This window comes from Eucyclogobius newberryi, unplaced genomic scaffold, assembly GCF_026437365.1.
Source record: "Eucyclogobius newberryi isolate DKJ021-1_F unplaced genomic scaffold, fEucNew1.0.hap1 SCAF_16, whole genome shotgun sequence".
Lineage (NCBI taxonomy): Eukaryota > Metazoa > Chordata > Actinopteri > Gobiiformes > Gobiidae > Eucyclogobius > Eucyclogobius newberryi.
In genome coordinates this window covers 34,553,951-34,577,249 of record NW_027315790.1, presented here as the reverse complement: position 1 = coordinate 34,577,249, position 23,299 = coordinate 34,553,951, and the positions used below count along the sequence as shown (strand labels likewise).

General features: G+C 48.8%; 1 protein-coding gene across 1 annotated transcript in view; it reads left to right on the top strand.

Moving 5' to 3' along the window:
- LOC140361550 (collagen alpha-1(XIV) chain-like) overlaps nt 1–23,299 on the top strand; it is a 130,648-nt gene that overhangs the window by 30,014 nt on the left and 77,335 nt on the right. Inside the window, exons 5-18 of the mRNA XM_072447261.1 lie at nt 869–1,027; nt 3,719–3,838; nt 4,828–4,992; nt 5,984–6,145; nt 7,229–7,398; nt 8,141–8,267; nt 8,489–8,634; nt 11,457–11,586; nt 12,593–12,732; nt 12,893–13,019; nt 13,850–13,989; nt 14,061–14,190; nt 14,266–14,310; nt 14,399–14,544. Coding sequence (XP_072303362.1) covers nt 869–1,027; nt 3,719–3,838; nt 4,828–4,992; nt 5,984–6,145; nt 7,229–7,398; nt 8,141–8,267; nt 8,489–8,634; nt 11,457–11,586; nt 12,593–12,732; nt 12,893–13,019; nt 13,850–13,989; nt 14,061–14,190; nt 14,266–14,310; nt 14,399–14,544 — 1,907 coding nt within the window. The remainder of the gene's footprint in view (nt 1–868; nt 1,028–3,718; nt 3,839–4,827; nt 4,993–5,983; nt 6,146–7,228; nt 7,399–8,140; nt 8,268–8,488; nt 8,635–11,456; nt 11,587–12,592; nt 12,733–12,892; nt 13,020–13,849; nt 13,990–14,060; nt 14,191–14,265; nt 14,311–14,398; nt 14,545–23,299) is intronic.

The following is a 23,299-nucleotide window of genomic DNA, read 5'->3' as shown; positions in this document are numbered from 1 at the left end:
GCAGAGGGCGTGTCTGCTGCAGAGGGCGTGTCTGCTGCAGAGGGCGTGTGGACTTCACCTGTAGGACGTGTGTGAGACGTGTCTGTCAGAGGGTCTTTAGTCTCTATGTAAATACAATAGAAACATGTTTGTTTTGGCCTCAGGCCCTCAGGGGCCCCCTGCAGGGGGCGAGCTGCAGGGGCGGAGCTCCAGGGGGCGGAGCTCCAGGGGGCGAGCTCCAGGGGGTGGAGCTCCAGGGGGCGGAGCTCCAAGGGGCGAGCTCCAGGGGGCGGAGCTCCAGGGGGCGAGCTCCAGGGGGTGGAGCTCCAGGGGGCGGAGCTCCAAGGGGCGGAGCTCCAGGTGCTCTATCATTTGTCTTTTTCTGTTCTTCATGTCTTTGAATGGTGGACATTTCATTTTGTTCTTAAAACTTTTGACGGGATTTTAATCTCAATGTGTGAAACACACCTTTGTTCACCTGGTCCTGGTCCTGGTCCTGGTCCTGGTCCTGGTCCTGGTCCTGGTCCTGGATCCTGGTCTAGTCCTGGTCCTGGTCCTGGTCCTGGTCCTGGTCCTGGTCCTGGTCCTGGTCCTGGTCCTGGTCCTGGTCCTGGTCCTGGTCTAGTCCTGGTCCTGGTCCTGGTCCTGGTCCTGGTCCTGGTCCTGGTCCTGGTCTAGTCCTGGTCCTGGTCCTGGTCCTGGTCCTGGTCCTGGTCCTGGTCCTGGTCCTGGTCCTGGTCCTGGTCCTGGTCTAGTCCTGGTCCTGGTCCTGGTCCTGGTCCTGGTCTAGTCCTGGTCCTGGTCCTGGTCTAGTCCTGGTCCTGGATCCTGGTTCCTGGATCCTGGTTCCTGGTTCCTGGTCCATGATAGTCCCTGTGTGTCTCCTCAGATGTGGAGGACTTCATGTGTAAGACTCCGGCCATCGCAGACATCGTGATCCTGGTCGATGGATCTTGGAGCATCGGTCGCATAAACTTCAGACTCGTCCGGACTTTTCTGGAAAACCTGGTGAAGGCGTTCAGCCTGGACATGGACCGGACCCGGATCGGTGAGACACTTTGATACAAAAATAGTTCTATATTTCAGACAGAACGTCCTCTCGTGTGCACGGCCCAGTATCACATCTTCTTCTTCTTCTTCTTCTTCTTCTTCTTCTTCTTCTTCTTCTTCTTCTTCTTCTTCTTCTTCTTCTTCTTCTTCTTCTTCTTCTTCTTCTTCTTCTTCTTCTTCTTCTTCTTCTTCTTCTTCTTCTTCTTCTTCTTCTTCTTCTTCTTCTTCTTCTTCTTCGATTTTCTGCTGTTGTGTCCTCCTCCTCCTGCAGTGAGTGTTCTGCTGTTGTGTCCTCCTCCTCCTGCAGTGAGTGTTCTGCTGTTGTGTCCTCCTCCTCCTGCAGTGAGTGTTCTGCTGTTGTGTCCTCCTCCTCCTGCAGTGAGTGTTCTGCTGTTGTGTCCTCCTCCTCCTGCAGTGAGTGTTCTGCTGTTGTGTCCTCCTCCTCCTGCAGTGAGTGTTCTGCTGTTGTGTCCTCCTCCTGCAGTGAGTGTTCTGCTGTTGTGTCCTCCTCCTCCTGCAGTGAGTGTTCTGCTGTTGTGTCCTCCTCCTCCTGCAGTGAGTGTTCTGCTGTTGTGTCCTCCTCCTGCAGTGAGTGTTCTGCTGTTGTGTCCTCCTCCTCCTGCAGTGAATGTTCTGCTGTTGTGTCCTCCTCCTGCAGTGAGTGTTCTGCTGTTGTGTCCTCCTCCTCCTGCAGTGAGTGTTCTGCTGTTGTGTCCTCCTCCTCCTGCAGTGAGTGTTCTGCTGTTGTGTCCTCCTCCTGCAGTGAGTGTTCTGCTGTTGTGTCCTCCTCCTCCTGCAGTGAGTGTTCTGCTGTTGTGTCCTCCTCCTCCTGCAGTGAGTGTTCTGCTGTTGTGTCCTCCTCCTCCTGCAGTGAGTGTTCTGCTGTTGTGTCCTCCTCCTCCTGCAGTGAGTGTTCTGCTGTTGTGTCCTCCTCCTGCAGTGAGTGTTCTGCTGTTGTGTCCTCCTCCTCCTGCAGTGAGTGTTCTGCTGTTGTGTCCTCCTCCTCCTGCAGTGAGTGTTCTGCTGTTGTGTCCTCCTCCTGCAGTGAGTGTTCTGCTGTTGTGTCCTCCTCCTCCTGCAGTGAATGTTCTGCTGTTGTGTCCTCCTCCTGCAGTGAGTGTTCTGCTGTTGTGTCCTCCTCCTCCTGCAGTGAGTGTTCTGCTGTTGTGTCCTCCTCCTCCTGCAGTGAGTGTTCTGCTGTTGTGTCCTCCTCCTGCAGTGAGTGTTCTGCTGTTGTGTCCTCCTCCTCCTGCAGTGAGTGTTCTGCTGTTGTGTCCTCCTCCTCCTGCAGTGAGTGTTCTGCTGTTGTGTCCTCCTCCTCCTGCAGTGAGTGTTCTGCTGTTGTGTCCTCCTCCTCCTGCAGTGAGTGTTCTGCTGTTGTGTCCTCCTCCTGCAGTGAGTGTTCTGCTGTTGTGTCCTCCTCCTCCTGCAGTGAGTGTTCTGCTGTTGTGTCCTCCTCCTCCTGCAGTGAGTGTTCTGCTGTTGTGTCCTCCTCCTGCAGTGAGTGTTCTGCTGTTGTGTCCTCCTCCTCCTGCAGTGAGTGTTCTGCTGTTGTGTCCTCCTCCTCCTGCAGTGAGTGTTCTGCTGTTGTGTCCTCCTCCTCCTGCAGTGAGTGTTCTGCTGTTGTGTCCTCCTCCTGCAGTGAGTGTTCTGCTGTTGTGTCCTCCTCCTCCTGCAGTGAGTGTTCTGCTGTTGTGTCCTCCTCCTCCTGCAGTGAGTGTTCTGCTGTTGTGTCCTCCTCCTCCTGCAGTGAGTGTTCTGCTGTTGTGTCCTCCTCCTCCTGCAGTGAGTGTTCTGCTGTTGTGTCCTCCTCCTCCTGCAGTGAGTGTTCTGCTGTTGTGTCCTCCTCCTGCAGTGAGTGTTCTGCTGTTGTGTCCTCCTCCTCCTGCAGTGAGTGTTCTGCTGTTGTGTCCTCCTCCTGCAGTGAGTGTTCTGCTGTTGTGTCCTCCTCCTCCTGCAGTGAGTGTTCTGCTGTTGTGTCCTCCTCCTCCTGCAGTGAGTGTTCTGCTGTTGTGTCCTCCTCCTGCAGTGAGTGTTCTGCTGTTGTGTCCTCCTCCTCCTGCAGTGAGTGTTCTGCTGTTGTGTCCTCCTCCTCCTGCAGTGAGTGTTCTGCTGTTGTGTCCTCCTCCTCCTGCAGTGAGTGTTCTGCTGTTGTGTCCTCCTCCTCCTGCAGTGAGTGTTCTGCTGTTGTGTCCTCCTCCTGCAGTGAGTGTTCTGCTGTTGTGTCCTCCTCCTCCTGCAGTGAGTGTTCTGCTGTTGTGTCCTCCTCCTCCTGCAGTGAGTGTTCTGCTGTTGTGTCCTCCTCCTGCAGTGAGTGTTCTGCTGTTGTGTCCTCCTCCTCCTGCAGTGAGTGTTCTGCTGTTGTGTCCTCCTCCTGCAGTGAGTGTTCTGCTGTTGTGTCCTCCTCCTCCTGCAGTGAGTGTTCTGCTGTTGTGTCCTCCTCCTCCTGCAGTGAGTGTTCTGCTGTTGTGTCCTCCTCCTCCTGCAGTGAGTGTTCTGCTGTTGTGTCCTCCTCCTCCTGCAGTGAGTGTTCTGCTGTTGTGTCCTCCTCCTGCAGTGAGTGTTCTGCTGTTGTGTCCTCCTCCTCCTGCAGTGAGTGTTCTGCTGTTGTGTCCTCCTCCTCTTGCAGTGAGTGTTCTGCTGTTGTGTCCTCCTCCTCCTGCAGTGAGTGTTCTGCTGTTGTGTCCAGGTCTGGCTCAGTACAGCGGAGATCCTCGTATCGAGTGGCACCTGAACGCTCACTCGTCCAAAGCGGCCGTGATTGAGGCTGTGAAGAACCTGCCGTATAAAGGAGGGAACACGCTCACAGGTGAACCTAGAACCCTTTGACACTGAAGCACTCACGCTCACAGGTGAACCTAGAACCCTTTGACACTGAAGCACTCACGTTCACAGGTGAACCTAGAACCCTTTGACACTGAAGCACTCACGCTCACAGGTGAACCTAGAACCCTTTGACACTGAAGAACTCACAGGTGAACCTAGAACCCTTTGACACTGAAGAACTCACGCTCACAGGTGAACCTAGGACCCTTTGACACTGAAGAACCCACACTCACAGTTGAACCTAGAACCCTTTGACACTGAAGCACTCACGCTCACAGGTGAACCTAGAACCCTTTGACACTGAAGCACTCACGCTCACAGGTGAACTTAGAACCCTTTGACACTGAAGAACTCCCGCTCACAGGTGAACCTAGAACCCTTTGACACTGAAGCACTCACGCTCACAGGTGAACCTAGAACCCTTTGACACTAAAAAACTCACGCTCACAGGTGAACCTAGAACCCTTTGACACTGAAAAACTCACGCTCACAGGTGAACTTAGAACCCTTTGACACTGAAGAACTCATGCTCACAGGTGAACCTAGAACCTTTTGACACTGAAGCACTCACACTCACAGGTGAACCTAGAACCCTTTGACACTGAAGCACTCGCACTCACAGGTGAACCTAGAACCCTTTGACACAGAAGCACTCACGCTCAAAGGTGAACCTAGAACCCTTTGACACTGAAGAACTCTTCCAGTTTACGTTCAGTGCATGAGACCGCTGTGTTCTGAATCAAAATACAGAGCGTTTTATCCTCCAGAGACCAGGAAGTGCACGTTAGCATGCTAATTGTACCGTTAGCATGCTAGTTGTATCGTTAGTATGCTAGTTGTTGTTAGCGTTACCATTCTGTCCACGGAAAGGTAAAACCGTGACAGTAGGAGCGATGCTAACATGAACCAGAGGACTCACATCAGAGGGAACTGTTGACCTCTGTAAACTGGTTCTGGGACGTTCCTGCTCAGGTCTGGCCCTGACGTTCATCCTGGAGAACAGTTTCAAACCCGAGTCCGGATCTCGACCCGGAGTCCCTAAAATCGGGATCCTGATCACAGACGGGAAGTCCCAGGACGACGTGATCCCGCCGGCTCAGAGCCTGAAGGAGGCCGGGATCGAGCTCTTCGCCATCGGTAAAACACACTTTTGATTAATATGTTGATGAGTTGTTTGGACATCAAAGGCCTGTGAAGAGCAGAGACTTTCACCTTAGAGCTAGAGTCACGCTGCTTGTGGACATCTTGATGGACAAAATATGATGTCATTATTGAGACTAATTATTGATAGACTAAAGACATGAAAAGATTCTCAGCCTCAAAAGAAGAGGACTTGACCTTGACTTGGCCTTGACTTGGACTTGACTCAGCCTTGACTTGGCCTTGACTTGGTCTTGACTTGGCCTTGACTTGGCCTTGACTTGGACTTGACTTGGTCTTGACTTGGACTTGACTTGGACTTGACTTGGAATTGACTCAGCCTTGACTTGGTCTTGACTTGGACTTGACTCAGCCTTGACTTGGTCTTGACTTGGCCTTGACTTGGTCTTGACTTGGACTTGACTTGGCCTTGACTTGGCCTTGACTTGGACTTGACTCAGCCTTGACTTGGTCTTGACTCAGCCTTGACTTGGTCTTGACTTGGACTTGACTCAGCCTTGACTTGGTCTTGACTTGGCCTTGACTTGGTCTTGACTTGGACTTGACTTGGCCTTGACTTGGCCTTGACTTGGACTTGACTCAGCCTTGACTTGGTCTTGACTTGGCCTTGACTTGGTCTTGACTTGGCCTTGACTTGGCCTTGACTTGGCCTTGACTTGGCCTTGACTTGGCCTTGACTTGGTCTTGACTTGGCCTTGACTTGGCCTTGACTTGGACTTGAGACTTCATTGAGACTTCCAAACCCAGGCCCTGGTCCCATCTCTGACTCCAGCTTGGTACACCTCACGGGGATCTGATATGGAGAAGGTCCCTGACTTTGACACCAAAGTATGGGTCAAATGCAGAGGGCTAAAATAGAAAAAAGGACCATAAATTCAACCAAACTTTAAAAAAACGTTAAAACAAAAACCTAAAGCCTTCAATATTAAACATTTTAGTGTTAACATTTAGTTGTGTTTTTGCTCAGGTGTGAAGAACGCGGACGAGGCGGAGCTGAAGGGCATCGCGTCGCCCCCTCTGGACACTCATGTGTACAACGTGGCAGACTTTAGCGTCATGAGCGACATCGTGGAGGGTTTGACCAGGACAGTGTGCGACCGAGTGGAGCATCTCGACAAGCAGCTCAAAGGTGAGACTTAAAGACCGCTAGCGAGTGGAGCATCTCGACAAGCAGCTCAAAGGTGAGACTTAAAGACCGCGAGCGAGTGGAGCATCTCGACAAGCGGCCCAAAGGTGAGACTTAAAGACCGTGAGCGAGTGGAGCATCTCGACAAGCGGCTCAAAGGTGAGACTTAAAGACCGTGAGCGAGTGGAGCATCTCGACAAGCGGCTCAAAGGTGAGACTTAAAGACCGTGAGCGAGTGGAGCATCTCGACAAGCAGCTCAAAGGTGAGACTTAAAGACCGTGAGTGAGTGGAGCATCTCGACAAGCGGCTCAAAGGTGAGACTTAAAGACTGTGAGCGAGTGGAGCATCTCGACAAGCAGTTCAAAGGTGAGACTTAAAGACTGTGAGCGAGTGGAGCATCTCGACAAGCGGCTCAAAGGTGAGACTTAAAGACCGTGAGTGAGTGGAGCATCTCGACAAGCGGCTCAAAGGTGAGACTTAAAGACTGTGAGCGAGTGGAGCATCTCGACAAGCGGCTCAAAGGTGAGACTTAAAGACTGTGAGCGAGTGGAGCTTCTCGACAAGCGGCTCAAAGGTGAGACTTAAAGACTGTGAGCGAGTGGAGCTTCTCGACAAGCGGCTCAAAGGTGAGACTTAAAGACCGTGAGCGAGTGGAGCATCTCGACAAGCGGCTCAAAGGTGAGACTTAAAGACTGTGAGCGAGTGGAGCATCTCGACAAGCGGCTCAAAGGTGAGACTTAAAGACTGTGAGCGAGTGGAGCATCTCGACAAGCGGCTCAAAGGTGAGACTTAAAGACTGTGAGCGAGTGGAGCATCTCGACAAGCGGCTCAAAGGTGAGACTTAAAGACCGTGAGTGAGTGGAGCATCTCGACAAGCGGCTCAAAGGTGAGACTTAAAGACCGTGAGCGAGTGGAGCATCTCAACAAGCGGCCCAAAGATGAGGAGACTTAAAGTAAATCTCGAAGGTACTGAGGGAAGAATGTTTAACTGTCAAAATGCAGATGTTTGACCTGGTTTATGGTGGAAATCCTTTCTCGCCGTTGCCTCAAAAGTGACAAATCCTAACACACCTGTTTGGTCTCAGGTGGAGGTGATCCGGCCCCGCCCCCTTCCGCTGTGTCTCCGCCCCGTGACCTTGTGACCTCCGACATCACAGCGAGGAGCTTCAGGGTGTCATGGACCCACGCGGCCGGAGAAGTCGAGAAGTATCGCGTAGTGTTCTACCCAGCCTCTGGAGGGCAGCCTGAGGAGAAGGTACAGTCTTCATGGGTAATGACATGTAGGACCTGCAGTGAGCAGCCTGAGGAGAAGGTACAGTCCTCATGGGTAATGACATGTAGGACCTGCAGTGAGCAGCCTGAGGAGAAGGTACAGTCCTCATGGGTAATGACATGTAGGACCTGCAGTGAGCAGCCTGAGGAGAAGGTACAGTCCTCATGGGTAATGACATGTAGGACCTGCAGTGAGCAGCCTGAGGAGAAGGTACAGTCCTCATGGGTAATGACATGTAGGACCTGCAGTGAGCAGCCTGAGGAGAAGGTACAGTCCTCATGGGTAATGACATGTAGGACCTGCAGTGAGCAGCCTGAGGAGAAGGTACAGTCCTCATGGGTAATGACATGTAGGACCTGCAGGGGGCAGCCTGAGGAGAAGGCCCTGCCCTAAATTCCGTGGTTTAAGTCCTATCTGGAAGACAGGAAGGGCTGCCTTGCCCTGTGGGGTGCCCCAAGGGTCAATCCTGGGACCCCTTCTGTTCAACCTCTCCATGCTGTCTCCTGCTGGTGCCAGAGTCAGGACATATGACTGAAAGAATTTGATTTTCGCTCTTATCTTTCAGGTCTTAGTGCCTTGTGTACGAATTGTGCTCTACAAATAATGTTTTAACCCGTGTTTTCGTTCTTTCTCATTAAACGTGTTGGAGGTGGATCCTGGACGTGCATCAGGCTTTTGTCCTGTGTTTCTCTGTATAACGTCCCTTCTCGTGTCTCCGTCTCAGGTGGTCCCCGGCTCACAGGACAGTGTGGACCTGGACTTCCTGAACTCGCTCACGGAGTACCAGGTGGCTGTGTTCGCCGTGTACCGGAGCTCGGCCAGTGTCGCCCTGAGAGGCAGCGCCACCACATGTACGTTTGCTGCTATAACACACTTTCAGGGCGGGGCATCCGATTTAATGACCGCCATAAGCTGATGTTCTGCCCCAGGGTCTCTGCGTCCAAACCTGGAAGAACCTCAAATGTATTTTATTTATTGACCTTTATTTAAAAATGAAAGTAAAAGGCTGATCACCACCTGCTGGACGACTCGGGGATTACACCCGCTTGTGCTGCTTGTTCTTCCCGTGCAGTGGCTCTGCCGATGGTGAACGACCTGGAGCTGTTCGACATCACCCACAGCACCATGATGGTCCGGTGGAGGACTGCAGCCGGGGCAACTGGGTACATGATCCTGTACGCACCCCTGACGGAGGGGGATTCCGCCGACGAGAAAGAGGTAAAATGTGAAAAGGAAAAGAAAAGATGGTTTTATTTTGAATATAAATCACAGTTTTACACAGATCAAGTGTCAGTTTGTGAGAAAAGTGTAAAAATGAGTGTAAAATGACAGATGAAGGTTTAGGACGTGAAGGTTTAGGACGTGAAGGTTTGGGACGTGGAGGTTTGGGACGTGAAGGTTTAGGACGTGAATGTTTGAGACGTGAGGGTTTGGGACGTGGAGGTTTGGGACGTGAAGGTTTAGGACGCGAAGGTTTGGGACGTGGAGGTTTGGGACGTGGAAGTTTGGGACGTGGAGGTTTAGGACGTGAAGGTTTGGGACGTGGAGGTTTGGGACGTGGAAGTTTGGGACGTGGAGGTTTGGGACGTGAAGGTTTAGGACGTGAAGGTTTGGGACGTGGAGGTTTGGGACGTGAAGGTTTAGGACATGAAGTTTTGAGACGTGGAGGTTTGGGACGTGGAGGTTTGGGACGTGAAGGTTTAGGACGTGGAGGTTTGGGACGTGAAGGTTTGGGACGTGAAGGTTTGGGACGTGAAAGTTTGGGACGTGAAGGTGTGGGACGTGAAGGTTCGGGACGTGGAGCAGGTTTAGGACATGAAGGTTTAGGACGGGAAGGTTTAGGATGTGAAGGTTTGGGACGTGAAGGTTCGGGACGTGAAGGTTTGGGACATGAAGGTTTGGGACGTGAAGGTTCGGGACGTGAAGGTTTGGGACGTGGAGGTTTGGGACGTGAAGGTTCGGGACGTGGAGGTTTGGGACGTGGAGGTTTGGGACGTGAAGGTTCGGGACGTGAAGGTTCGGGACGTGAAGGTTCGGGACGTGAAGGTTCGGGACGTGGAGGTTCGGGACGTGGAGGTTTGGGACGTGGAGGTTTGGGACGTGAAGGTTTGGGACGTGGAGGTTTGGGACGTGGAGGTTTGGGACGTGAAGGTTTGGGACGTGGAGGTTTGGGACGTGGAGGTTTGGGACGTGAAGGTTTAGGACATGAAGTTTTGAGACGTGGAGGTTTGGGACGTGGAGGTTTGGGACGTGAAGGTTTAGGACGTGGAGGTTTGGGACGTGAAGGTTTGGGACGTGAAGGTTTAGGACGTGAAGGTTTGGGACGTGAAGGTTTGGGACGTGAAAGTTTGGGACGTGAAGGTGTGGGACGTGAAGGTTCGGGACGTGGAGCAGGTTTAGGACATGAAGGTTTAGGACGGGAAGGTTTAGGATGTGAAGGTTTGGGACGTGAAGGTTTGGGACGTGAAGGTTCGGGACGTGAAGGTTTGGGACATGAAGGTTTGGGACGTGAAGGTTCGGGACGTGAAGGTTTGGGACGTGGAGGTTTGGGACGTGAAGGTTCGGGACGTGGAGGTTTGGGACGTGGAGGTTTGGGACGTGAAGGTTCGGGACGTGAAGGTTCGGGACGTGAAGGTTCGGGACGTGAAGGTTCGGGACGTGAAGGTTTGGGACGTGGAGGTTTGGGACGTGGAGGTTTGGGACGTGGAGGTTTGGGACGTGAAGGTTTGGGACGTGGAGGTTTGGGACGTGGAGGTTTGGGACGTGAAGGTTTGGGACGTGGAGGTTTGGGACGTGAAGGTGTGGGACGTGAAGGTTCGGGACGTGGAGCAGGTTTAGGACATGAAGGTTTAGGACGGGAAGGTTTAGGATGTGAAGGTTTGGGACGTGAAGGTTCGGGACGTGGAGGTTTGGGACGTGGAGGTTTGGGACGTGAAGGTTCGGGACGTGAAGGTTCGGGACGTGAAGGTTCGGGACGTGAAGGTTTGGGACGTGGAGGTTTGGGACGTGGAGGTTTGGGACGTGGAGGTTTGGGACGTGAAGGTTTGGGACGTGGAGGTTTGGGACGTGGAGGTTTGGGACGTGAAGGTTTGGGACGTGGAGGTTTGGGACGTGGAGGTTTGGGACGTGAAGGTTTAGGACATGAAGTTTTGAGACGTGGAGGTTTGGGACGTGGAGGTTTGGGACGTGAAGGTTTAGGACGTGGAGGTTTGGGACGTGAAGGTTTGGGACGTGAAGGTTTAGGACGTGAAGGTTTGGGACGTGAAGGTTTGGGACGTGAAAGTTTGGGACGTGAAGGTGTGGGACGTGAAGGTTCGGGACGTGGAGCAGGTTTAGGACATGAAGGTTTAGGACGGGAAGGTTTAGGATGTGAAGGTTTGGGACGTGAAGGTTTGGGACGTGAAGGTTCGGGACGTGAAGGTTTGGGACGTGGAGGTTTGGGACGTGAAGGTTCGGGACGTGGAGGTTTGGGACGTGGAGGTTTGGGACGTGAAGGTTCGGGACGTGAAGGTTCGGGACGTGAAGGTTCGGGACGTGAAGGTTCGGGACGTGAAGGTTTGGGACGTGGAGGTTTGGGACGTGGAGGTTTGGGACGTGGAGGTTTGGGACGTGGAGGTTTGGGACGTGAAGGTTCGGGACGTGAAGGTTTGGGACGTGAAGGTTTGGGACGTGGAGGTTTGGGACGTGGAGGTTTGGGACGTGAAGGTTTGGGACGTGAAGGTTTGGGACGTGGAGGTTTGGGACGTGGAGCAGGTGAAGCTCCTTTATCACATTCGTCCGTCACAAATCGAGTCTGGACCTGAATCTTACATAAAACCCAGAGGCTCCGCCCCCTCGCTGTTCATGTGACCCAATAGTTCACATTCCTCCTCTGCACTGTAAAAACACAGGGAGGGCATCTGACACACACAGGGAGGGCATCTGACACACACAGGGAGGGCATCTGACACACACAGGGAGGGCATCTGACACACACAGGGAGGGCATCTGACACACACAGGATCATGGGAGGGCATCTGACAGGACTGCGTGTGCTCCAGGTGAAGGTGGAGGCGTCGGTGAACGAGGTGGAGCTGGAGGGTCTGACTCCGTCCACAGAATACACAGTCACAGTTTACGCCCTGTACGGAGAAGAGGCCAGCGACCCCATGACCAGCCAGCAGACCACACGTGAGTACTGCAAATACTACTGCAAATACTACTACTACTACTGCAAACATGTACGAGAGGCCACAACCCCATGACCAGCCAGCAGACCACACGTGAGTACTGCAAATACTACTGCAAATACTACTACTACTACTGCAAACATGTACGAGAGGCCACAACCCCATGACCAGCCAGCAGACCACACGTGAGTACTGCAAATACTACTGCAAATACTACTACTACTACTGCAAACATGTACGAGAGGCCACAACCCCATGACCAGCCAGCAGACCACACATGAGTACTGCAAATACTACTGCAAATACTACTACTACTACTGCAAACATGTACGAGAGGCCACAACCCCATGACCAGCCAGCAGACCACACATGAGTACTGCAAATACTACTGCAAATACTACTACTACTACTGCAAACATGTACGAGAGGCCACAACCCCATGACCAGCCAGCAGACCACACATGAGTACTGCAAATACTACTGCAAATACTACTACTACTACTGCAAACATGTACGAGAGGCCACAACCCCATGACCAGCCAGCAGACCACACATGAGTACTGCAAATACTACTGCAAATACTACTAATACTACTGCAAACATGAGTTTCTTTCCTCTCGGAGCTGTAATTATGTCACTCTTTACAACGTGTGTTTGGGTTCAGGTCGCCTCAGGACACACGCAAATACTCTAAAGACTTTTACACGCTTTTTACTTCTCAGTCCAGATCAAAACTCTAGTGCAGTAGAAAATACACATCCCACCCTCCAATGCGGTGCAGTCAAAGTATAAAGTACTTCAGTAAAGTATGTACAAACATGACCGAAGTACTTCTCCTCTTGTACTTGTCGGTTGCAGTCAAAGTATAAAGTACTTCAGTAAAGCCCATACAAACGTGACTGAAGTACTTCTCTTCTTGTACTTGTTGGTTGCAGTCAAAGTATAAAGTACTTCAGTAAAGCCCATATAAACGTGATTGAAGTACTTCTCTTGTACTTCGTTGCCAGTGCCGCTGTTGCCGGCCATGGACCTGCGCTTCTCCGCCGTCGACCACAGCTCGGCCAAAGTGACCTGGGACGCCCCCTCCAGGAAGGTCGTAGGTTACCGCATCATGTACGTGAAGACGAGCGGCACGCTGATCAACGAGGTGAGCCACGCCCGCTCTGGGGTCGTCAACCTACGACGGAAGAGCGGAAAACTGCAGCGATATTTTATCAAAATGTCAAAAACGAGCGTTCAAAGTTTCACAATAAAACACTTTAATTGAGCTTCAGTCGCAGATTCACGCCTTTATTTTGTGTTTCCAGGTGGACGTGGGGCGTGTCACGAGTTTCCTGCTGAAGAACCTCACTTCTCTGACTGAATACACTGTGGGCGTGTCGGCCGTTTATGACGAGGGCCAAGCCGAGGCCACGACGGACAGTTTCACCACCAGTAAGAACTTTATGAACCATATTCTGTGTTAGAACCTCTCCAAGGAACCTGAAGAACCTGCTGAAGAACCTGATGAAGAACCTGCTGAAGAACCCGCTGAAGGACCTGCCGATGAACCTGCCGAAGAACCTGCCGAAGGACCTGCTGAAGGACCTGACGAAGAACCTGCTGAAAAACCTGCTGAAGAACCTGCCGAAGAACCTACTGAAGAACCTGCTGAAGAACCTGCTCCGAAAAACACTTTCATCTGTGTGTTTGTGTGTGACAGAGACGGTTCCTGACCCTTTGGACCTCATCCGTTTGTGTGTTTGTGTGTGGCAGAGACGGTTCCTGACCCTTTGGACCTCATCCGTTTGTGTGTTTGTGTGTTTGTGTGTGGCAGAGACGGTTCCTGACCCTCTGGACCTCATCCGTTTGTGTGTTTGTGTGTGGCAGAGACGGTTCCTGACCCTTTGGACCTCATCCGTTTGTGTGTTTGTGTGTTTGTGTGTGGCAGAGACGGTTCCTGACCCTCTGGACCTCATCCGTTTGTGTGTTTGTGTGTGGCAGAGCCAGTTCCTGACCCTTTGGACCTCATCCGTTTGTGTGTTTGTGCGTTGCAGAGATGGTTCCTGACCCTTTGGACCTCATCCGTTTGTGTGTTTGTGTGTTTGTGTGTGGCAGAGACGGTTCCTGACCCTCTGGACCTCATCCGTTTGTGTGTTTGTGTGTGGCAGAGACAGTTCCTGACCCTTTGGACCTCATCCGTTTGTGTGTTTGTGCGTTGCAGAGATGGTTCCTGACCCTTTGGACCTCATCCGTTTGTGTGTGTGTGTGTTTGTGTGTGGCAGAGACGGTTCCTGACCCTCTGGACTTCCGCAGCTCAGACGTTTCCACAGACAGTTTCAGAGTGAACTGGAAACACGCAGCTTCAGACGTGGTCCTGTACAGAGTGACCTGGACCTCCACGGACGGAGGAGACGGCGACGAGGTGAGGGCAAACAGGAAGTGTACCGAGGCCCAAAACGCAGGTGCGGTGCTGAGCGTGAATGTCGTGTGCAGGTCCTGCTGAACGGAAACACAAACACGCACCTGATCCGAGGCCTGGCGCCGGCCTCAGAGTACGAGGTCCTCCTGGCCGCCGTTCACGCCAACGCGGAGAGCGACGAGCTGATTCTGGTGGAGACGACAGGTGAGGCTGACCGCACCCTGCCGCCGTGCACCTCGTCCTCGTCCTCGCGCCGCTCACGCTTTCCTTCTGTTGCAGCGAAGAGAACGTCCACCATCGCCACGACGACCACCTCCACGGCAGGTCGGGCATCGCGGTCGTCCCTGAACGCCGACTCGGATCTCATTTGCCGGTTTGTGTGGTCCTTCTTTGACATTTCGCTCTGTCGTAGCTCCTCGTTTCGGGATCAGGAACATGCGCATCGACGACGAGACCACCTACAGTCTGCGGGTGTCGTGGCAACCGGTGGACTCCAGGAACATCCAGCTCTACAGACTGAGCTACATCAGCGCCAGAGGAGACCGGGCCGAGGAGACGGTGAGGGAACGAGACCTAAAGACCGAGCCGCGTCCTGGTTAGAAAGTCCTCTCCCTCCGAGCCTCAGAAACACTCCCTTCTGAATCTCCTCAATATGTGATGGCATGTTCTACCTGTGATGTCATGTTCTACCTGTGATGGCATGTTCTACCTGTGATGTCATGTTCTTCCTGTGATGTCATGTTCTTCCTGTGATGTCATGTTCTTCCTGTGATGTCATGTTCTACCTGTGATGTCATGTTCTTCCTGTGATGTCATGTTCTTCCTGTGATGGCATGTTCTACCTGTGATGTCATGTTCTTCCTGTGATGTCATGTTCTACCTGTGATGGCATGTTCTACCTGTGATGTCATGTTCTACCTGTGATGTCATGTTCTACCTGTGATGTCATGTTCTACCTGTGATGTCATGTTCTTCCTGTGATGTCATGTTCTACCTGTGATGTCATGTTCTTCCTGTGATGTCATGTTCTACCTGTGATGTCATGTTCTACCTGTGATGTCATGTTCTACCTGTGATGTCATGTTCTTCCTGTGATGTCATGTTCTTCCTGTGATGGCATGTTCTACCTGTGATGTCATGTTCTACCTGTGATGGCATGTTCTGCCTGTGATGTCATGTTCTTCCTGTGATGTCATGTTCTTCCTGTGATGTCATGTTCTACCTGTGATGTCATGTTCTACCTGTGATGGCATGTTCTACCTGTGATGGCATGTTCTTCCTGTGATGTCATGTTCTTCCTGTGATGTCATGTTCTTCCTGTGATGGCATGTTCTACCTGTGATGTCATGTTCTACCTGTGATGTCATGTTCTTCCTGTGATGTCATGTTCTTCCTGTGATGTCATGTTCTACCTGTAATGTCATGTTCTACCTGTGATGGCATGTTCTACCTGTGATGTCATGTTCTACCTGTGATGGCATGTTCTACCTGTGATGGCATGTTCTTCCTGTGATGTCATGTTCTACCTGCAATGTCATGTTCTTCCTGTGATGTCATGTTCTTCCTGTGATGTCATGTTCTACCTGTGATGGCATGTTCTACCTGTGATGTCATGTTCTACCTGTGATGTCATATTCATGTTCTTCCTGTGATGTCATGTTCTACCTGTGATGTCATGTTCTTCCTGTGATGTCATGTTCTTCCTGTGATGTCATGTTCTACCTGTGATGTCATGTTCTATCTGTGATGTCATGTTCTACCTGTGATGTCATGTTCTACCTGTGATGTCATGTTCTACCTGTGATGTCATGTTCTTCCTGTGATGTCATGCTCTACCTGTGATGTCATGTTCTGTGATGTCATGTTCTGTGATGTCATGTTCTGTGATGTCATGTTCTGTGATGTCATGTTCTACCTATGATGTCATGCTCTACCTGTGATGTCATATTCTACCTGTGATGTCATGTTCTGTGATGTCATGTTCTGTGATGTCATGTTATTCCTGTGATGTCATGTTCTTCCTGTGATGTCATGTTCTTCCTGTGATGTCATGTTCTACCTGTGATGTCATGTTCTACCTGTGATGTCATGTTCTTCCTGTGATGTCATGATCTACCTGTGATGTCATGTTCTACCTGTGATGTCATGTTCTACCTGTGATGTCATGTTCTGTGATGTCATGTTCTACCTATGATGTCATGTTCTACCTGTGACGTCATGTTCTTCCTGTGATGTCATGTTCTACCTGTGATGTCATGTTCTACCTGTGGTGTCATGTTCTTCCTGTGATGTCATGCTCTACCTGTGATGTCATATTCTACCTGTGATGTCATGTTCTGTGATGTCATGTTCTGTGATGTCATGTTATTCCTGTGATGTCATGTTCTTCCTGTGATGTCATGTTCTACCTGTGATGTCATGTTCTACCTGTGATGTCATGTTCTACCTGTGATGTCATGTTCTACCTGTGATGTCATGTTCTTCCTGTGATGTCATGTTCTACCTGTGATGTCATGTTCTACCTGTGATGTCATGTTCTATCTGTGATGTCATGTTCTTCCTGTGATGTCATGTTCTACCTGTGATGTCATGTTCTACCTGTGATGTCATGTTCTTCCTGTGATGTCATGTTCTTCCTGTGATGTCATGTTCTACCTGTGATGTCATGTTCTACCTGTGATGTCATGTTCTACATGTGATGTCATGTTCTTCCTGTGATGGCATGTTCTACCTGTGATGTCATGTTCTTCCTGTGATGTCATGTTCTACCTGTGATGTCATGTTCTACCTGTGATGTCATGTTCTACCTGTGATGTCATGTTCTACCTGTGATGTCATGTTCTTCCTGTGATGTCATGTTCTTCCTGTGATGGCATGTTCTACCTGTGATGTCATGTTCTACCTGTGATGGCATGTTCTGCCTGTGATGTCATGTTCTTCCTGTGATGTCATGTTCTTCCTGTGATGTCATGTTCTACCTGTGATGTCATGTTCTACCTGTGATGTCATGTTCTACCTGTGATGTCATGTTCTACCTGTGATGTCATGTTCTTCCTGTGATGTCATGCTCTACCTGTGATGTCATGTTCTACCTGTGATGTCATGTTCTGTGATGTCATGTTCTGTGATGTCATGTTCTGTGATGTCATGTTCTACCTATGATGTCATGCTCTACCTGTGATGCCATATTCTACCTGTGATGTCATGTTCTGTGATGTCATGTTCTGTGATGTCATGTTATTCCTGTGATGTCATGTTCTTCCTGTGATGTCATGTTCTTCCTGTGATGTCATGTTCTACCTGTGATGTCATGTTCTACCTGTGATGTCATGTTCTTCCTGTGATGTCATGATCTACCTGTGATGTCATGTTCTACCTGTGATGTCATGTTCTACCTGTGATGTCATGTTCTGTGATGTCATGTTCTACCTATGATGTCATGTTCTACCTGTGACGTCATGTTCTTCCTGTGATGTCATGTTCTACCTCTGATGTCATGTTCTACCTGTGGTGTCATGTTCGTCCTGTGATGTCATGCTCTACCTGTGATGTCATATTCTACCTGTGATGTCATGTTCTGTGATGTCATGTTCTGTGATGTCATGTTCTTCCTGTGATGTCATGTTCTTCCTGTGATGTCATGTTCTACCTGTGATGTCATGTTCTACCTGTGATGTCATGTTCTTCCTGTGATGTCATGTTCTACCTGTGATGTCATGTTCTACCTGTGATGTCATGTTCTTCCTGTGATGTCATGTTCTACCTGTGATGTCATGTTCTACCTGTGGTGTCATGTTCTTCCTGTGATGTCATGCTCTACCTGTGATGTCATATTCTACCTGTGATGTCATGTTCTGTGATGTCATGTTCTGTGATGTCATGTTATTCCTGTGATGTCATGTTCTTCCTGTGATGTCATGTTCTTCCTGTGATGTCATGTTCTACCTGTGATGTCATGTTCTACCTGTGATGTCATGTTCTTCCTGTGATGTCATGTTCTACCTGTGATGTCATGTTCTACCTGTGATGTCATGTTCTACCTGTGATGTCATGTTCTTCCTGTGATGTCATGTTCTACCTGTGATGTCATGTTCTACCTGTGATGTCATGTTCTATCTGTGATGTCATGTTCTTCCTGTGATGTCATGTTCTACCTGTGATGTCATGTTCTACCTGTGATGTCATGTTCTTCCTGTGATGTCATGTTCTTCCTGTGATGTCATGTTCTACCTGTGATGTCATGTTCTACCTGTGATGTCATGTTCTTCCTGTGATGGCATGTTCTACCTGTGATGTCATGTTCTTCCTGTGATGTCATGTTCTACCTGTGATGTCATGTTCTACCTGTGATGTCATGTTCTACCTGTGATGTCATGTTCTACCTGTGATGTCATGTTCTTCCTGTGATGTCATGTTCTTCCTGTGATGGCATGTTCTACCTGTGATGTCATGTTCTACCTGTGATGGCATGTTCTGCCTGTGATGTCATGTTCTTCCTGTGATGTCATGTTCTTCCTGTGATGTCATGTTCTACCTGTGATGTCATGTTCTACCTGTGATGGCATGTTCTACCTGTGATGGCATGTTCTTCCTGTGATGTCATGTTCTTCCTGTGATGTCATGTTCTTCCTGTGATGGCATGTTCTACCTGTGATGTCATGTTCTACCTGTGATGTCATGTTCTTCCTGTGATGTCATGTTCTTCCTGTGATGTCATGTTCTACCTGTAATGTCATGTTCTACCTGTGATGGCATGTTCTACCTGTGATGTCATGTTCTACCTGTGATGGCATGTTCTACCTGTGATGGCATGTTCTTCCTGTGATGTCATGTTCTACCTGTAATGTCATGTTCTTCCTGTGATGTCATGTTCTTCCTGTGATGTCATGTTCTACCTGTGATGGCATGTTCTACCTGTGATGTCATGTTCTACCTGTGATGTCATATTCATGTTCCTCCTGTGATGTCATGTTCTACCTGTGATGTCATGTTCTTCCTGTGATGTCATGTTCTTCCTGTGATGTCATGTTCTAACTGTGATGTCATGTTCTACCTGTGATGTCATGTTCTACCTGTGATGTCATGTTCTACCTGTGATGTCATGTTCTACCTGTGATGTCATGTTCTTCCTGTGATGTCATGTTCTACCTGTAATGTCATGTTCTACCTGTGATGTCATGTTCTTCCTGTGATGTCATGTTCTACCTGTGATGTCATGTTCTACCTGTGATGTCATGTTCTACCTGTGATGTCATGTTCTTCCTGTGATGTCATGCTCTACCTGTGATGTCATGTTCTACCTGTGATGTCATGTTCTGTGATGTCATGTTCTGTGATGTCATGTTCTGTGATGTCATGTTCTACCTATGATGTCATGTTCTACCTGTGACGTCATGTTCTTCCTGTGATGTCATGTTCTACCTGTGATGTCATGTTCTACCTGTGATGTCATGTTCTTCCTGTGATGTCATGCTCTACCTGTGATTTCATATTCTACCTCTGATGTCATGTTCTGTGATGTCATGTTCTGTGATGTCATGTTCTTCCTGTGATGTCATGTTCTTCCTGTGATGTCATGTTCTACCTGTGATGTCATGTTCTACCTGTGATGTCATGTTCTACCTGTGATGTCATGTTCTTCCTGTGATGTCATGTTCTACCTGTGATGTCATGTTCTACCTGTGATGTCATGTTCTACCTGATGTCATGTTCTACCTGTGATGTCATGTTCTTCCTGTGATGTCATGTTCTATCTGTGATGTCATGTTCTTCCTGTGATGTCATGTTCTTCCTGTGATGTCATGTTCTTCCTGTGATGTCATGTTCTACCTGTGATGGCATGTTCTACCTGTGATGTCATGTTCTACCTGTGATGTCATGTTCATGTTCTTCCTGTGATGTCATGTTCTACCTGTGATGTCATGTTCTTCCTGTGATGTCATGTTCTTCCTGTGATGTCATGTTCTACCTGTGATGTCATGTTCTATCTGTGATGTCATGTTCTACCTGTGATGTCATGTTCTACCTGTGATGTCATGTTCTTCCTGTGATGTCACGCTCTACCTGTGATGTCATATTCTACCTGTGATGTCATGTTCTGTGATGTCATGTTCTGTGATGTCATGTTCTGTGATGTCATGTTCTACCTATGATGTCATGTTCTACCTGTGATGTCATGTTCTTCCTGTGATGTCATGTTCTACCTGTGATGTCATGTTCTACCTGTGATGTCATGTTCTACCTGTGATGTCATGTTCTTCCTGTGATGTCATGTTCTACCTGTGATGTCATGTTCTACCTGTGATGTCATGTTCTACCTGTGATGTCATGTTCTACCTGTGATGTCATGTTCTTCCTGTGATGTCATGTTCTACCTGTGATGTCATGTTCTACCTGATGTCATGTTCTACCTGTGATGTCATGTTCTACCTGTGATGTCATGTTCTGTGATGTCATGTTCTACCTATGATGTCATGTTCTACCTGTGACGTCATGTTCTTCCTGTGATGTCATGTTCTACCTGTGATGTCATGTTCTACCTGTGATGTCATGTTCTACCTGTGATGTCATGTTCTTCCTGTGATGTCATGCTCTACCTGTGATGTCATATTCTACCTGTGATGTCATGTTCTGTGATGTCATGCTCTACCTGTGATGTCATATTCTACCTGTGATGTCATGTTCTGTGATGTCATGTTCTGTGATGTCATGTTATTCCTGTGATGTCATGTTCTTCCTGTGATGTCATGTTCTACCTGTGATGTCATGTTCTACCTGTGATGTCATGTTCTACCTGTGATGTCATGTTCTTCCTGTGATGTCATGTTCTACCTGTGATGTCATGTTCTTCCTGTGATGTCATGTTCTTCCTGTGATGTCATGTTCTACCTGTGATGTCATGTTCTATCTGTGATGTCATGTTCTACCTGTGATGTCATGTTCTACCTGTGATGTCATGTTCTTCCTGTGATGTCACGCTCTACCTGTGATGTCATATTCTACCTGTGATGTCATGTTCTGTGATGTCATGTTCTGTGATGTCATGTTCTGTGATGTCATGTTCTACCTATGATGTCATGTTCTACCTGTGACGTCATGTTATTCCTGTGATGTCATGTTCTTCCTGTGATGTCATGTTCTGTGATGTCATGTTCTGTGATGTCATGTTCTACCTGTGATGTCATGTTCTTCCTGTGATGTCATGTTCTACCTGTGATGTCATGTTCTACCTGTGATGTCATGTTCTACCTGTGATGTCATGTTCTTCCTGTGATGTCATGTTCTACCTGTGATGTCATGTTCTACCTGTGATGTCATGTTCTACCTGTGATGTCATGTTCTACCTGTGATGTCATGTTCTTCCTGTGATGTCATGTTCTACCTGTGATGTCATGTTCTACCTGATGTCATGTTCTACCTGTGATGTCATGTTCTACCTGTGATGTCATGTTCTGTGATGTCATGTTCTACCTATGATGTCATGTTCTACCTGTGACGTCATGTTCTTCCTGTGATGTCATGTTCTACCTGTGATGTCATGTTCTACCTGTGATGTCATGTTCTACCTGTGATGTCATGTTCTTCCTGTGATGTCATGCTCTACCTGTGATGTCATATTCTACCTGTGATGTCATGTTCTGTGATGTCATGTTCTGTGATGTCATGTTCTTCCTGTGATGTCATGTTCTTCCTGTGATGTCATGTTCTACCTGTGATGTCATGTTCTACCTGTGATGTCATGTTCTACCTGTGATGTCATGTTCTTCCTGTGATGTCATGTTCTACCTGTGATGTCATGTTCTACCTGATGTCATGTTCTACCTGTGATGTCATGTTCTTCCTGTGATGTCATGTTCTATCTGTGATGTCATGTTCTTCCTGTGATGTCATGTTCTTCCTGTGATGTCATGTTCTTCCTGTGATGTCATGTTCTTCCTGTGATGTCATGTTCTACCTGTGATGGCATGTTCTACCTGTGATGTCATGTTCTACCTGTGATGTCATGTTCATGTTCTTCCTGTGATGTCATGTTCTACCTGTGATGTCATGTTCTTCCTGTGATGTCATGTTCTTCCTGTGATGTCATGTTCTACCTGTGATGTCATGTTCTATCTGTGATGTCATGTTCTACCTGTGATGTCATGTTCTACCTGTGATGTCATGTTCTTCCTGTGATGTCACGCTCTACCTGTGATGTCATATTCTACCTGTGATGTCATGTTCTGTGATGTCATGTTCTGTGATGTCATGTTCTGTGATGTCATGTTCTACCTATGATGTCATGTTCTACCTGTGATGTCATGTTCTTCCTGTGATGTCATGTTCTACCTGTGATGTCATGTTCTACCTGTGATGTCATGTTCTACCTGTGATGTCATGTTCTTCCTGTGATGTCATGTTCTACCTGTGATGTCATGTTCTACCTGTGATGTCATGTTCTACCTGTGATGTCATGTTCTACCTGTGATGTCATGTTCTTCCTGTGATGTCATGTTCTACCTGTGATGTCATGTTCTACCTGATGTCATGTTCTACCTGTGATGTCATGTTCTACCTGTGATGTCATGTTCTGTGATGTCATGTTCTACCTATGATGTCATGTTCTACCTGTGACGTCATGTTCTTCCTGTGATGTCATGTTCTACCTGTGATGTCATGTTCTACCTGTGATGTCATGTTCTACCTGTGATGTCATGTTCTTCCTGTGATGTCATGCTCTACCTGTGATGTCATATTCTACCTGTGATGTCATGTTCTGTGATGTCATGCTCTACCTGTGATGTCATATTCTACCTGTGATGTCATGTTCTGTGATGTCATGTTCTGTGATGTCATGTTATTCCTGTGATGTCATGTTCTTCCTGTGATGTCATGTTCTACCTGTGATGTCATGTTCTACCTGTGATGTCATGTTCTACCTGTGATGTCATGTTCTTCCTGTGATGTCATGTTCTACCTGTGATGTCATGTTCTTCCTGTGATGTCATGTTCTTCCTGTGATGTCATGTTCTACCTGTGATGTCATGTTCTATCTGTGATGTCATGTTCTACCTGTGATGTCATGTTCTACCTGTGATGTCATGTTCTTCCTGTGATGTCACGCTCTACCTGTGATGTCATATTCTACCTGTGATGTCATGTTCTGTGATGTCATGTTCTGTGATGTCATGTTCTGTGATGTCATGTTCTACCTATGATGTCATGTTCTACCTGTGACGTCATGTTATTCCTGTGATGTCATGTTCTTCCTGTGATGTCATGTTCTGTGATGTCATGTTCTGTGATGTCATGTTCTACCTGTGATGTCATGTTC